Below are 15,725 nucleotides of genomic sequence, written 5' to 3'. Positions count from 1 at the left end.
TTAAATATACTATATGTACACATACATACATATACATGGTTATTAATTAATTTATTCATTCATTGGTATCAGAATCCCACAGCCAGCAAGTTTCTCTGAGACCATTTTGACCTTGGTTTATGTGCTCTACAAATCAGTATTATTTTCAAATCATTAACCAGAATTAACCAGAAGCCATTATCAGCTCAGTGACTTCCCCAGTCACTCAGTTACCTAGCAGATCAGCTTTAATGATCTCAGGGTCCTTGGCCTAATTAGCTTTTAGCATAGACCATGTTACCTTCCTCTGTTGCCATACAATGGCAACTACCAAGTCAGCATCTTTGAGAGAGACACCTCTTAATATTAATCAATCTTTAATTAAAACATTAAGATGTGAGGGGAAAAAATATCAGCTTAATTTCAGAGGAAACAGCTTAAAAACACAGATACAATTAATCTCTCTGCCAAGCACATATACCAGATCAAGATGTTTTACAGAAAAGCTTTCAGCAAATATATGTTTCTAGTATCTGGTTGCGTGTATTTGTGAGCAAGGGAAGAAGAAGATAAGAATTCAAAGAAATTGAACCTGTCTTAGGTCTTCTCCAGCTTGAATTCATTGCATCCATTCAAGTAAACCATTTAGTATCTCTCTCATCTTGCAGTTCACTCCCAGAGAAAGAGCTCTGATTTGGGTCTAATTCTTTAAATTCAAACCTAAGTTGTTTGTTTGTGATCAGTGATAAGAATTGCTTTAGTAACAAAATGAAAGAGTTTTCAAAAATCTCTTGACTCTGTATTACTTATTTTACCTCCTTTTCTAACGTTGGAGAGAGGACCCCTACAGCAAGATTCCTTAGAGATTCAGCCCAGGGATATGTTTCATAGAAATAGCTAAGCACCTTTGTGAAGTTGCTACTTTGTGAAAGTTGTGAAGTCATGCCATCCTAGAATTGGAAAGGCTCCTCTTGGTGTTAAGTGAAAGCCCACATGGTCACTTTCTCAAGGAAGCCTCCCCTGAACCTCCAGACCACATCAGGGCCCTTGACAGATGCTCTCATAGCACTGTTTGCTTTTCCTTCAGAGTACTTATTGCAATTGAATTAAAATAAATGTCTGTCTCCTCTACTAGAACATAGGCTCCTGATCATGTCTTGCTCATCACTTTCTCCCTTAGTGTCTGGCATAGTTTAGGGCACGTAGTAGATCCCAATAAATATTTATTGAACAAATGAAAAGAAGCAAGGCTACACCTTGTGGAATTACTTGCCTTAAGAGGATGGGAAGAGGAGCCCAAAGACACAAAAGAAGGACTGGCTAGAAAGGTACCATCAGTATAGCACAGTGTCATGGAAGCCAGAAGAAGAGTCGCAATAAGGGAGGACCAATACTTACTTTCTCACCACTGCTTATCCTTAATCCCCTACAGTCTGACCCAGCCCCCACTGCTGCACTGAAACCATTCTTTCGGAAGTACCTCCTGACATCCTAGTTGCCAAGGCTAGTGGCCTTGTCTAACTCATTGTCTTCCTCATTCCTTGTGCACCATTTAACATCATATCTTCTTTCTTAAAACCCTCCTGTCCGTTTACTTTCCTGACCTTGTGCTCTCTCCGTTTTCTTCTCTGGCTGCTCTTCTGCTTTCTGTTTTGGTTTGTCTTTCTACCTCCCCAACATGTGGTGCCTAAAATCCTGTCATCTGCCCTCTTCTCCCCTCTCTCCACACTCAGCCCCAGGATGTCCAACCCCTCACCGTTCTACAAGAGAAAGTTTCCACGTGTCTATCTCTGCCCTGAACTTCAGTCTTTCTGGACACCTCCACATGCGTAGCCTTTGAGTCCCTCACACTCAGTATGCTCCACATGGAATGTGCTGTCTCCTGCAGTGTTTTCTTCCTCCCTGCTGCTGTCTTACAGTACTACTGTGCCCTCAGTCATCCAAGAGTAATATGACAGCCTTATTTTAAATTTATTTTTCCCCCTAACCTCTACCTTCTATCAGATCAGTTGTAAAGTCCAAATCGTCTGCCTCTGCAATTTCTTTATCACGCCCTTCTTCAGTTTCATGAGTCCGGGCTTTTGTTACCTGTTACCTAAACTGTGTAACCCTCCTAGCTGATTGTTCCACCTTCCATCTTCCCCAACTATGCTCTGTTCTATACATATTATACCAGTGCAGTATCAGCAGACCTAGGCTCAAATCTTAAGAGCTTAGGTGTTTAATAGCTGTGTTCCTTTGGAAAAGTAAGTTTAGCACCCCAAGCGTCATTTGTAAATTAAGGATTTGGATTTTTTAATGCAATAATATATATTAAACAGCAGTTGAATGAGCAGCCAGGCTCAAATTCTTAGGAAACTTTCCACACACCACTCAGTAACTCACATGACCCCCTGGTAAGTTAAATAAGTAAGTCTTGGTGTAGTCATGGTGTTCTGAATAAAGCAAAAGTTCACGCTTGGCATTCAAGGGCCTTCATGAACTGGCCTTGAGCTACTTAGCATTCTGACCTTTGCATATCTTTCCCTTGCATATATCCTATAACTTAAACCATGATAACCTTGAATTTGCTTCTTTAGGGTCCCTACCTCTTTAGGTTTCCTGCCTCTAGTCCTTCACTTAGAAATCCTTTCTTTACTGTCTCTGTATATCCAGATCCTAATGAGTAAATGTGATTCCCTCCGTAATCCCCTGCTTTCCTTCCTCCCACTCTTCTGTTAGACCTTTTCTCACTTACAAAGCCCTGTGCTTCTGTTAGGCCCTTTCTCACTTACAAAGCCCTGTGCTTTTGTCATCACTACTGTCTTGGGGAGTGGCTAAAGAGGGATTAATACACTGTCTTTTGGAAAGTCTACAAGCAGGAAAGGGCTTACAGAGGTCATGAGAGTTCCTGAAGAGTGTGTGGAAAGTTTTCTCATGAGTTCAAAAATACACGAGAACTCAAAGAGCATCAAAGTCCTTAGTATCCCATTTAAAGCAAGCTTCACATCATGCTGCATTGCTTAATGAGCCACTCTGTAGCCATCTTTATGTAATAAAAGGATGGTAGTGACGGATGCCCAACGGGTTCAGACGAATACTGTGGAATTTCCACTTGCCACTAAATAAACGCTTGTGAAGTCTAGAGATCATAAGATGAAAGGCATTTTGTAAATTTTAAATGTGCAAGATCCAACCAGCCTTCTGTCCCCTCCTCTAGTCAGCACTAATCCTCCGAGAGAGAGGTGGATGAAAAGGCAGTATAGAATCTGAGGAAGTGTGGATCTAGGGTCTCCAGATTTTCCTAGGAGGCTGGTGGTTTAAAAGTCGGGAGCAGACAAAGGCAAAGTGCCAAGTCCAAAACTTGGAAAGGGAGCTGTGTTAGGGTGTGAGGAGACTCCACCTTGCTATTTTAATTAGGAGACAGCAGGAAAGGCCAGGACTGTTCTTTCTTCCAAGTTCACCAAAGGAAAATCTGACACCAATTCTGTTCTTAGGAATTTTGAAATGAGTAGAGAATTCTTTGAACTCTGTAATCAATTAATTGGAAACTAATTTGAAATTTGGCATCAACACAGATATTTGTGTTATAGGAATGGGGGAAGCATCCAAAGGGGTGCTCCCTGTACTTCTCTTTTTAAAAGTTTACACACAGCATGTGAAATGAACAGATGCTTTTTTTTTGTTGGAGCTGTCAGGGTAACAAGAAGTTGAAAGCTGTATCAGGTATTTATTTCAGTCACTGAGATGGCTATTGGCAGAGTTCCACATACCAAAACTAAGGAGAAACTCATGAACAGATTAAAAAAAAAAAATAAGACATGGAGGAAAGAGACTTTGTGCCTCCTTTCCTTCTAAACACAAACTGATGATTTTACATAAGGAGCGAAGTACTTTTTGCGGGGGTGGGGGGCGGGATAATTGGCCAACTTTATGTAATCCTTTCCACAAGGCTGTGTTTGCATTTGGGGATGTGTTTGAATTTTGGGGAGATTTATCTGTAATGGTCTCCTAATACGCTAGTCAGAGAGTGTGACTTAAGCTGATAAGTAATTTGAATCTGAACTTCATAGTTGCTAAAATGCTCCACTTATTTATTTGTATTATAATATGGAGCATTGGTGAGAGTGGTGAGAATAAGGTAGATAGGTGTGGGGAGGGATTAAGAAAAGACTGAATTGACTGGCACCTGCCTTGGTGAGGAAACAGGAAAGGAATTTCTGGCCATGAAGTTTGTGATTCCACATCAATATCATTCTTTATAATAGAATAACCACCCACCCTTAGTCCAGAGCCAGAATTGCTCAGATTCTTCCGAACAGAGGGCCCCTGGCACACTAAACAGTCTGTTATGATATCTCAACACATAAGTGAGTGTATTTGGCCAGGGAGATTTGCTAGTGAAATTGATCTTGCCTTTCCTGGGTTTTTCCAGTTGTACTTAATAATTAAAGGAAAATTAAAACCCAGATTCCCTGAAACGTAAAGTTATCAGATCTGTAAGCTTATCAAGCCTTCCAGGCACATTGTGTTAGAGTTTGAAGGGACCTTAAAATTCATCTTGAACAAACTGTTAGAGGAATTGTAAATCTCGTTCCCCAAATCCCTGCCAAGTGATTGCTTGAATTTCTGCTCAGACACCTCCAGGGTCAGAAAAGTCATCCCTTTAGGGGACACCCTATTCTTTGAATAGCTGTGAGAAAGCTCTTTGTCGGTTTGAAATCTGCCCTTGGATCTTAGTGTGCCAGCTTCAGTAGACATCCAGAACAAGCTTCCTTCCTCCCACTTCCCAGCCCTTTAGATACTTCATCATATTGCTTGGAAACTTCTCTAGGTCAAGCATTCTTGGTTCTTTCTGCTGTTTGTTCCTCAGAGGACAGTGTTTCTAGTGTCTTGCAGTATAGGACCAGGAGGACTCAGGATTCTGGGGCAGCTCCTTTAACAGTTTTAGAACTAAAGAATATTCAAGTTAGAAAGGCTGTCAAGACACAATCTAGTCTGCACATCCTCCCTTTCAGTTACAGATAGAGTCTTCTGGATTTGAGTAGGCAGAAATTGATCAGCTTCAAAGTGAGAAATGAAGTGTAAGACATTTTGCCGGTCTTTTGGCTGCTTAATTCTGATCACAGGCTTCAGCTGACACCTCATTTTTGTCAAGGACCTCTCTGGCTCAAGTAAGCCTAAGGCTCAGCTCAGGGTTTCATTGCCAGATCTCCATACACCAACTATTGGCTTCACTTACTGTCTGTGTAAAGGACAGAAATAACTTTTCCATAAGTTTTACCATCTGTATTGACCACTTGGTCAATTCAGTAATTTATAGACTTTTTTTCCTTCATAAAATCAGAAAATGATCATCACAAAGGGAGCAGCATATTACACCCCTTCAGATATGAAGCTGCCTCTGGTGGACAGTTTCGTGGGTTGCCCTTTATACTTTCTTTGTTTAACAGTCACCAGATGACTAGATGGCTTTTCTTTTCTTTTTATAAATTTATTTATTTTTGGCGACTTTGGGTCTTCGTTGCTGCGCACAGGCCTTTCTCTAGTTGCGGAGAGCAGGGACTACTCTTCGTTGCGGTGTGTGGGCTTCTCATTGCAGTGGCTTCTCGTATTGTGGAGCACGGGCTCTAGGCGGAAGGGCATCAGTAGTTGTGGCTCGCGGGGTTGTGGCTTGCGGACTTTAGAGCGCACGCTCAGTAGTTCTGACGCACGGGCTTAGTTGCTCCGTGGCGTGTGGGATTTTTCCGGACGAGGGCTCGAACCCCTGTCCCCTGCATTGGCTGGCAGATTCTTAACCACTGCGCCACCAGGAAAGTCCTAGGTGGCTTTTCTAAAAGCCAAAAAGCTGTGGACGGGATTGTGGGCCACTTTTCTCTAGTATTTTCCATCTTGAGACTTGAAATACCCATGCTTTTTAGCTGGCCCCAGGGAGCTCACGTTTCCTTGGATGTGCCCAGCAATAAAGGAGCCCAGGTATTTGGGCGTGGGGCACTGCTGCCAGCATCTCCACCGTCGCGCGGCCCCCCAATTCCCTACTCCTCAGTCATCAACACCATTCACATCAGTGGGCAAAGAAATCTTGGAGGGGGAATGGAACAAGACCTGACGTACGTGAGGAGCCGGAGAGAGAAGGTGCTGGAGTTTATCCAATAACTCGGTCCGAATTTAAGTGCCAGGTTTAAGGCTGGAGTGTTCTTGGGCCCGGCAGAGGCGCGCTAAAGGTGACATTGGAGGGACTAGGGACACCCCTTTGGCGGCAGAACCGAATCCGGGAGCGATGCGAGCGGCATCGCTACCCTGCCGGCAGATGGGGCCCAGAGTGGCCCTCGCCAGAGCCGGCTGGCTGGGGGGCGGCGGGAGCGCCCCTTCTGGGTTCGCTCGCCCTTTGGGCTAGGAGCCCAGCGGGCTGGTACGCGGCGGGGGCAGCGGGGGCCCGGCCCCCGGCAGGAGGGCGGGGCTTTCCTTTGTCAGGGGATTTGCGCGGCGCGGCCGAGACTCACGCGGGTGTCGCTCCCCGCCCCTCGCCCTCTCGGGGGGCGGGGCTCTCCCTCCGGCCCGGCGGGGCGCGGTGGGTGTGGGCCTGTGAGCTGAGCGGCCGGCGCCGGGCTCCCTCGCCCGGAGCCGCGCAGAAGCCCCTCCTTCGGTGCCTCGGCTTCCAATCGCCTCCGCCGCCCCCTCCCTCCCGCTCGGGCAGCTCCTCGTCGCGGCTCCGCCCCTGCCCTCCTCCCCTAGCCGTCCGCGTCGCGCTCCCCGGCGTCCAGGGGGGCTGCCCGGGAGGGGCGGCGCGGGGAAGGGGAGGAGAGCCTTCCGCCAGCCGAGCACTTCCAGCGAGCGGCGGGCGAGCGGGCCGCGCGGCGCGAGGGAGGCGGGCTCGCCCCCGCTCGGCCCGAGAGGAGCCTTTTGTTCCCAGCCAGAAGTTTGCATGCCGGGACCGTGACAGCTGCGGGCGGGGAGGACGGCGGGGCCGGCGGCGGCGGAGAATAGAGGCGGCTGCTTGACATGCAGCCCGCGGCGCGGCGGCTGCGGGCCGGGGACTGGAGGCGGCGGGGGAGGCGGTGCCCACAGTATGCGGGACTCAGCTGCCGGAGGGACAAACTAACTTCCTGAGCGCGGGACCGGAGGCCGGCGCGGCCGGGAGCCACCTGCCAGCCTGCGGTGAGGCAACCCTGGCCCTCGGGGCGCGCGGCACGGCGCGGGGGAGCAGCGCTGAGCGAGCCCTTCCGAGTGACTCTCGGCCGCCGCTGCAGCCTGCCGGCCTCTGAAAGGCCCGGCGCCGGGCTCCACTCGCCTTGTTTGGCGGCCACGGCGCAGGGCTGTTCTGGGAGCCACAACAATGCCATGATGTTTTGGAGACAGGAAGCCCCAAGCTGGCCGCGAATGAAGGACTTCCTGTGTTTAAAGTTGCAGGAATATCCGCCGACCAGCCCAGTTCAAATGCAAACACCCGAAGTAGGGAGGACGAATGGCTAATTCAGACCAGCTGGACTCTCCAGGGCTGGAACTAAGGATAAAATGAAAGGAATTCCTAGGAGCTTGGGCCATACTTGAAGACCAGAGGGGCTGTGCCATTGTTATTAAAGGACACAATCGATATAAATCCTCTGCTTCCAACTCTGCTTGGGTGAGAAGTGAGTGGAACTAGATATTGAATAAGACTTGTCAATATCAGATGATTTTTTAAACTAAATTGGAAAGAGCAGTGCTCTTAAAAAAACAAAAAAGCCATAGAAGGAATTATTTTGTTTGTTGAATACATTGTACCGTTTATTTGCCTGCAAGTATGAGGCTGCTAACCTGTGAGGAAAAAGCTGTTCTTCTTAGAGCGTCTCTCAGAATGGTTTCAAAGTGGGACTTCCAGGCCTTTCTGGAGGGAAGTTCCAATTGGTGGTTTGAGGTTACGAACATGTAAAAGGATTTTTAACTTAGCAGAATGCATTTTGGGGGAACCCGTGAGAAACTTTTTAAAGGTTGATGGTTCATCTTGTTTGAAAAATATGGGTAAGCCACTCAGCAGGCCAGACTGTTTAAGGCAGAACCCCATCTGCCTGGGGAAAGGAGAGGAAGAGGATGGCTATATAGAGGATTGCTATGTTCCGCAGCGATCTATATATGATACAATGAGGATAAATGAACAAATTGACCAGGGGTCAAAGCTTAATCAGACTTCAAAAAGCACCATGGAAAAGATAGAAGGAAGTACTATATCCAGCAATGGTACATTAGGAGCAGCAGCTAATGTTTTTGAATCCAGAGCACCAGAAGGCAAAAAGTTGGATGAGAGAATAATATTTGATGCACTAAAGCTAAGCAGTGATGTGCAAAAGTCAGCACCTGTGCCACCCAGAAGGCGGCCAAATGCAGAACGCAAAGACAATGTTAACAGGAGATCATGGAAGTCCTTCATGCCACCGAATTTCCCAGAATTTGCAGAAAGGATGGAAGCTTCTCTCAGTGAGGTTTCCGAAGCTGGTGCTTCAAATCCTTGCTTGCAAGAGAAGAAGGAATCCAGTTCTGCATTAACAGAAAGTTCTGGTCATTTGGACCACAGGGAACCTAAGTCAGAGTCCGTAACTCTGGAACATGTGTCCAAATCCATAGGTATTCCAGAAGGGCAGGATGTGAAAACCTTAGGTGGAGATTGCCAAGACTTCAGATTTCAGCAGCACAGTGAGATCTCTCCCCGTGAATTCCAGCCTCTAGAGTCAGAAGCTGCAGCAGCAAGTGGTAACACAGATGTAACGCAGGAACACAGATTCTCAAGTGCAACCTGGCCCAGAGCCATGAAAAGTTTGGCTAAGGGAGGCTTTGGCGAGAAGCAGCACCCCCTTCAGGACACAGGTTGCACTGTAGAAATGCCACCTCTCTCCCCTTGCCTGAGTGAAGAGCTGTTGGATCCAGAGTTGAGTATTCTCATAACCCCCAGCCTGAGAGAGAAAACAGAGTCTGAGCTAAAGTTTGAGGAGGATGAGCGATGGATCATGATGGAGGCTGAGGAGGAGTGGGAGGAAGAGAAACTGTCAGAGAGAGGAAAGACTTTTCTAATGGCAGATGAGGAAAAGAACAGCCTGGCAGATGTTTTCGAAGAAAGAGAGCAAGCAAACACTGTAGCAGTGGTGGAGGATGGAGCCGACTTCTCAGCTGCTGTCTTGGGGACTTTTGACCACCTAGCTCTTGGTCAGATCTGTTGTTCTGATGACCCACAGCCAGCTAAGAACCTTTTGGCGTCTGTTTTCAAGGATGCATCGCTTGATTACAGTTGTGTCCTAACAGGTGAGAGTGCTGTAGGAGAACTGAGAAACAGAATTGCTCAGGGGCTAGAGGGTCTTGTTTCAGATTTAGAATGCACTGTTGGTCCTGCCGATTCAGAGCAGCTCTCTGACACAGATTCAGTGCAGATGTTTCTTGAACTTGAAAAGGAGTGTTTATGTGAAGAAGGAGTAACTCCTTTAGTTGAGCTGGAGACTCAAGCCTCTTCTGAAGGGCTGGCCCCATCCCAGGATGCAGAAAATTCACTTGTAATTAGTCATTTTCCAGGGGCTGCCTTAGAAAAGGAGCATGTAGGCCTTTTAAATGTAAGAGCAAAGGACTCTGATCCTGGGTTGGATTGTGACTATTTTAATGCCCTGGATTCTTCTCAGGTGCCTAATACTTTGGAACTTACTGCCTACTCTGATACCGTGAGGGACGCTTCCACTGTTAGTGAGGAGGAGGGTGAAAAAGTGCCTTTTAGCCCTGAGACTGCAGGGGAATTTAACTTTAGACACCCAGCTGATCTGGAGTCACCAGGAAAGCCAGACCCAGGAGGATTGTCCAACTCTGATCACAGGGCTTCTCATGAAGAAAATGTATCAGGCTTTGAAGCCAAGCTGGCCAAAGAAAATGGCAGTTTGTCCCAGCTGGACTGTAGTGAAGCTGAGGGGAATGCTGAGGAGTGTGTGGACAGAGTCCCCCTCAGTTCTGCTGTTAGCTATGAACTAATAGATGTTACCTCAGGATCTGAAGTAGAGGCGTTACCATATGATTCACATTTACTAACAGATGAGATTCATTGGGAAGGTGAGAAAGGAGCTATCAATCAAGGAAATAACAGTCTGACTTCCTTGGGAGATGTGGACCTTTGTGAATTGTTGTCCGTGGAAGGAGCTTGTGATGAGGATGGTGAAGCACAGGCACTGGGTTATGATGCCAGGCTGGAGGACCGAGCCCCAGCACATCTTCCTAGAGACCTCCCAGAGTGGGTCTCCCAGGATCTCCAGAGGAAGTCCCCAGAGTCAGAGATCCTGAGTCTGCACCTGCAGGTTGGAGGACTGGGACATAGCAGAAATGGAGTGGAAACTGTGAATGACATAAAGCCCAAGCTGAATGTGGCCTCATTGGAGGGAGGGGAAACAGAAATGAGAGATTCAGATTCATTGCTAAATATCCTTCTGGAGGAACAAGTTACCAAGGCTAGTAATACGGAACCAGTTTTGGAGGAATGGATATCCATCCCACAGAAGCCTGACCCAACTGCTGCAGTACCCACTGTAGAAGAAGATGCCCTAGATGCTGCAGTGCCTGCCCCAGAGGGAACTGCTGTAGCTGCTCTTACAGTGCCCTTCCCAGAGGAGGGTATACCTGTTGTTCCAGTGGCCACCATGGAGGCACATGTCCCAGCTGCTGCAGTATCAGCCACAGAGAGGGCTGCTGCCCCAGCTGTTGCAGTGCCTGCTCCTGAGGGGACTGCTCCACCTGCTTCAGTGGCCATCACAGAGGAGGATGTACTAGCTGTTGCAGAATCCTCCCTGGAGGGGACTGTTCCAGCTGCTGCATTGCCCACCCCAGAGGAGCCTGTTGCCCCAGCTGCTGCAGTGCCCACCACAGGGGAGCTTGCAGCTCCCACTACTGTGGTGCCCACCCCAGAGGAGCCTGCTGCCCCAGCTGCTGTAGTGCCCACCCGAGAGGAGCCTGCAGCTCCCACTACTGTGGTGCCCACCCCAGAGGAGGCTGCCACCCCAGTTGCTGCAGTGCCCACCCCAGGGGAGTTTGCAGCCCCAGCTCCTGCAGTGTCCACCCCAGAGGAGTCTGCAGCCCCAGCTGCTGCAGTGCCCACCCCAGGGGAGTTTGCAGCCCTAGCTGCTACAGTGTCCACCCCAGAGGAGCCTGCCGCCCCCACTACTGCAGTGCCCACCCCAGAGGAGCCTGCAGCCCCAGCTGCTGCAGTGCCCACCCCAGGGGAGCCTGCAGCCCCAGCTGCTGCAGTGCCCACCCCAGGGGAGCCTGCCACCCCAGGGGAGCCTGCAGCCCCAGCTGCTGCAGTGCCCACCCCAGGGGAGCCTGCCACCCCAGGGGAGCCTGCAGCCCCAGCTGCTGCAGTGCCCACCCCAGGGGAGCCTGCCGCCCCAGCTGCTGCAGTGCCCACCCCAGGGGAACCTGCCGCCCCAGCTGCTGCGGTGCCCACCCCAGTGGAGCCTGCCGCCCCAGCTGCTGCAGTGCCCACCCCAGGGGAGCCTGCCGCCCCAGCTGCTGCGGTGCCCACCCCAGGGGAGCCTGCAGCCCCAGCTGCTGCAGTGCCCACCCCAGGGGAGCCTGCCGCCCCAGCTGCTGCAGTGCCCACCCCAGGGGAGCCTGCAGCCCCAGCTGCTGCAGTGCCCACCCCAGGGGAGCCTGCAGCCCCAGCTCCTGCAGTGCCCACCCCAGGGGAGCCTGCCACCCCAGCTGCTGCAGTGCCCACCCCAGGGGAGCCTGCCATCCCCACTGCTGCAGCGCCCACCCCAGTGGAGCCTGCCGCCCCAGCTGCTGCAGTGCCCACCCCAGGGGAGCCTGTTGCCCCAGCTGCTGCAGTGCCCACCACAGGGGAGCCTGCTGCCCCAGCTGCTGCGGTGCCCACCCCAGGGGTGGCTGCCACCCCAGGGGAGCCTGCTGCCCCAGCTACTGCAGTGCCCACCCGAGAGGAGCCTGCACTTCCCACTACTGTGGTGCCCACCCCAGAGGAGGCTGCCACCCCAGCTGCTGCAGTGCCCACCCCAGGGGAGTTTGCAGCCCTGCCTGCTGCAGTGTCCACCCCAGAGGAGTCTGCAGCCCCAGCTGCTGCAGTGCCCACCCCAGGGGAGTTTGCAGCCCTAGCTGCTGCAGTGTCCACCCCGGAGGAGCCTGCCATCCCAGCTGCTGCAGTGCCCACCCCAGGGGAGCCTGCTGCCCCTACTGCTGCAGTGCCCACCCCAGGGGAGCCTGCTGCCCCGGCTGCTGCAGTGCCTGCTGTGGAGGAAGTGTTCCCTGCTGGCGTACCCTTCCAGGGAGATACTGCCCATACTGACTCAGTGCCTGTCTTAGAAGAAGGAAGTCCTGTTCTAGAGGAGGCTTCCCCTGCTGGAATGTGGATCAAGGAGGACCTTGATTCCCCAGCATTTGGAATGAAAGAGGTGACTGGCACAGTGCTGCATGGGAAAGTGCCTCTGGCTGCAGTTGATGGATTAAATTCAAATGAGGTAATTGTTGCTCATGTTGTTGGGGAAGGATCTGGAAAGTAAAGTGAGATTTGCAAGTTCTCTGACTTGGTGGTGATTAGAAAGGGCACAAATTGTTCTTTCTTTGGTTCCCTTTGAGGTGTCTGGGCTTTCCTGGGCTTTTTTGGTCTTTTTATTGAGTTTATGGGGAAAATGTGTTTTTATCTGCTGAAAAACTTCATAATTCAGACTCATTGTTTTTAATTCAGACATAAGCAAAACCCAAAGAAAACAGGGATGTAAACAGTTTTTGGCTTACATTTTGAAAAAGATTATTAACAAGAAAGGGTGATTCTGCTTTTGAATTTTACAATAAGCATGTTTTTTCCTAAATCAAGAGGCTGCTTATTCATCGGTGATGTCAGCAGTCAGGTAGAGGCTAGAATGTGGACTTTGGAGTGAGACCTGGAGTACTTTTTAACCACTCTGAGACAGTTAAATGTCCTGAGGCTCCAGTTTCTTCATTTGTTAAGGCAGAAGAACCCTATGAGGGTTGTGAGGATAAAATGAGATAATCCATTCAACGCACCAAACATAGAAGATTTCAATTACTATCAATATGCTCCCCCCCCTTCCCCTTTCTATCTGTCTATTTATTTATTTATGGCTGCGTTAGGTCTTTGTTGCTGCTCACGGGCTTTCTCTAGTTGCGGCGAGCAGGGGCTACTCTTCATTGTGGTGCGCAGGCTTCTCATTGTGGTGGCTTCTCTTGTTGTGGAGCAGGGGCTCTAGGCGCGCGGGCTTCAGTAATTGTGGCACGTGGGCTCAGTAGTTGTGGCTTGCGGGCTCTAGAGCGCAGGCTCAGTAGCTGTGGCACAGGGGCTTACTTGCTACACGGCATGTGGGATCTTCCCGGACCAGGGCTCGTGTCTCCTGCATTGCCAGGCGGATTCTTAACCACTGAGCCACCAGGGAAGCCCCCCGACACTTTCCCTTTCGAATAGATATGTTGGTTAGTTGAAAGAATTCACCAAGGCGGGTTGGAGGAAAGCCATATGTAGATGTGTGAATAACAGTTTTTTAATACAAATGTGTGTTTTTAAAAGCCTAATAAGGCACAATAATATTTATGAAAAAGAGACATTTTAGTCATCTTGTCAAACTTTGTATCCTGAAGCAGTCACTTTTCCTTTCCTGGACCTCTTGTTTCTTAATCCATAAAATGAGAATTGGGCTGATGTCCTCCTGGGTCTCTCTTAGCTCCAGGATTTTGAGATTCCTGATGTTAGAAAACAGAATGTGTTGTGAACCCTCTTCCCAGGCTTCCTGTCCTTGAGCATATTCTTGGTCAAAGGATTTTGAAAGTGGCAGCTTTCTGCAGTTCACCGTCCTGTCGTCATTTGGTCGCTGGTAAGCAGTGAAGGAGTTAGAAGTTTAGTCAAATACAGTCAGGGGTTACTGACTGAGGAGATGGTTTTGATTTTACACCATCCCCGGGACCCAAAACAGTGCCTTCTTCATAATATGCCTTCCCTGTTGCGAGTGGATGAATATTAATCTCCTGAATATCCATGGATGCTGCAAGAAAGCTGGGTTCACCCCATTGCAGAACCTTCCAGGGCAGCCTTAGCTGGAGGACCCATTAAACATGCAGCTGCCAGCAATGAAAAATCGTCTTGATTGTAGGCTATAAGCCGTCAACTGTGCCACAGATCCTCCTGCTTAGCCGAGTGATGGTAGTGTCACCTGGGCTTCACCAGTTATTTTGTAATTAGGCATCCCATCAAATTAGAATGCATCACCTTTCAGATTGAGGGATTTGATTCAGTTTTCTGAGTTTTACTGAATTTGGGATTGACACTAAGATCCCAGCAACCTATCCAAAGTCACCAGCATTCTTGATTATACAGAATATTTCTAGTATAAAGCCTACAGCAATAATCAATGAAATATAGGGATTACATTATAAAGAGCCAGTCACATCTGCATAAAGGAAGAATATTCAGAGAAACCCTTAATATCAGTCTCTGGGATCTCTGTTTCCCCATCTACAAAATGAGTAGGTGGGGCTAGGTAATCTCTAAGGATCCTTCCAGCTACAGGAGGTTGTCATTTTATGAAATATTGCCTGATATAAATGACAGGAGAAGGAAATTGTAGCCCAGCTGTAAAATCTATGATTTAAAATGAACTGCTTTAGATCCTCTGCATGTGTATGTACAAATGTACACATGCATACATGGTTAAAATAGATAAAAGCTTTCCAATTGCAATCGCAAGAAGGTTTGATAGAGGAAGCAAAAGGCCAGAACTTGCTTGCTATTTCTGTAGTGGGATCCTAGGCCCACTAAGAACAATATGTGGTTATTTAAGCCCTCTCCTCATGTTTAGATTTCCTTAGTCTTATTTCCAGTCATTGGTTCAATGGAAGAAAAAAACCTTTTGTATAAAACAGTGGTTCGATAAAATTAAAATTTGCCAAGAAAGTCTCTTTAAGCAAAAACTGGGGAGCCCCGCAACTTCGGTTCAGTGTTTGAATACTCAGCTGATCAGCAGAACTTTTATGGATTTGTTTGCTTTCTCTAACACCATTTCTATGCAAGGATTCATTCATTTACTGGATAAATATTCATTGTGTAGCTACTCTGAGCCAGGCACTGGGGCTTCTGCAGTGAATAGCATCGGCATGGTCCCTGCCCTTGTGGAACTTATACTGTGGTAGGGGAGGCAGACATTAAACAAAAATGACACAAATACATGGTTACAAATGTGGCAAATGCTTTGAATAAAAAATAAAGGTTATGATGAGAAACAATAGGGGTATTTAACTTCAATTGTGGTGTCAGGGAAGGAATTTTAAAACTAAAACCTGAAGGATAAGTTATTTAGTTACTTAGAGAGTCAGAGGGAAGAGCATTCCAGACAAAGGAAATGGTAACTGGGAAGAGCTTGGCATGTTAGAGCTAAAAGAAAGCCAAGTGGCTTGACCACAGTGAGCAAGGGTTCCGGAAGAGTGCCTTGCAGTAAACCTGGAGAGTTAGGAAGGGGCCAGATGATGCAGGGGCTGAGAAAGAAGTCCTCAAAAGGATTTCTACCTTAAGAGCCGTAAGAAGCTATTGAAAGCTTTTAAGTAGGGGAGTGAAATGATGTCATTTACGTTTTTTAAAAGATGGCTCTCAGCTTAAAGATAGAGAAAACTGGTTCACACTGACAGTAAACATTCTCAACATTATCCGGGGTTTATAATTCTCAGATTTCTTTTGTCTTATATTTGTTAGTTCGTATTATGATTATTGACATGGAATACAGAAAACACAGAGTGGTTTGCAACTTAAAAAA

The 15,725-nt window shown here is 48.4% G+C and overlaps 1 protein-coding gene across 2 annotated transcripts in view; it reads left to right on the top strand.

Moving 5' to 3' along the window:
• The window catches only part of MACF1 (microtubule actin crosslinking factor 1), a 239,454-nt gene that overhangs the window by 166,395 nt on the left and 57,334 nt on the right, over window positions 1–15,725 (top strand). Inside the window, exon 1 of one of the 2 annotated variants that reach the window (XM_070045508.1) lies at window positions 7,312–12,428. The exons of the other annotated variant lie outside the window; for it this stretch is intronic. Within the exon in view, the coding sequence (XP_069901609.1) occupies window positions 7,956–12,428 (4,473 nt within the window). The 5' untranslated portion in view covers window positions 7,312–7,955. Of the gene's footprint in view, window positions 1–7,311; window positions 12,429–15,725 lie in introns of those variants that run through there. 2 annotated transcript variants of the gene reach the window in all.

Source organism: Globicephala melas, chromosome 1 (assembly GCF_963455315.2).
Source record: "Globicephala melas chromosome 1, mGloMel1.2, whole genome shotgun sequence".
Taxonomy (NCBI): domain Eukaryota; kingdom Metazoa; phylum Chordata; class Mammalia; order Artiodactyla; family Delphinidae; genus Globicephala; species Globicephala melas.
The sequence above is the reverse complement of the archived record's forward strand: the minus strand, read 5'-3'. Positions and strand labels throughout refer to the sequence as shown.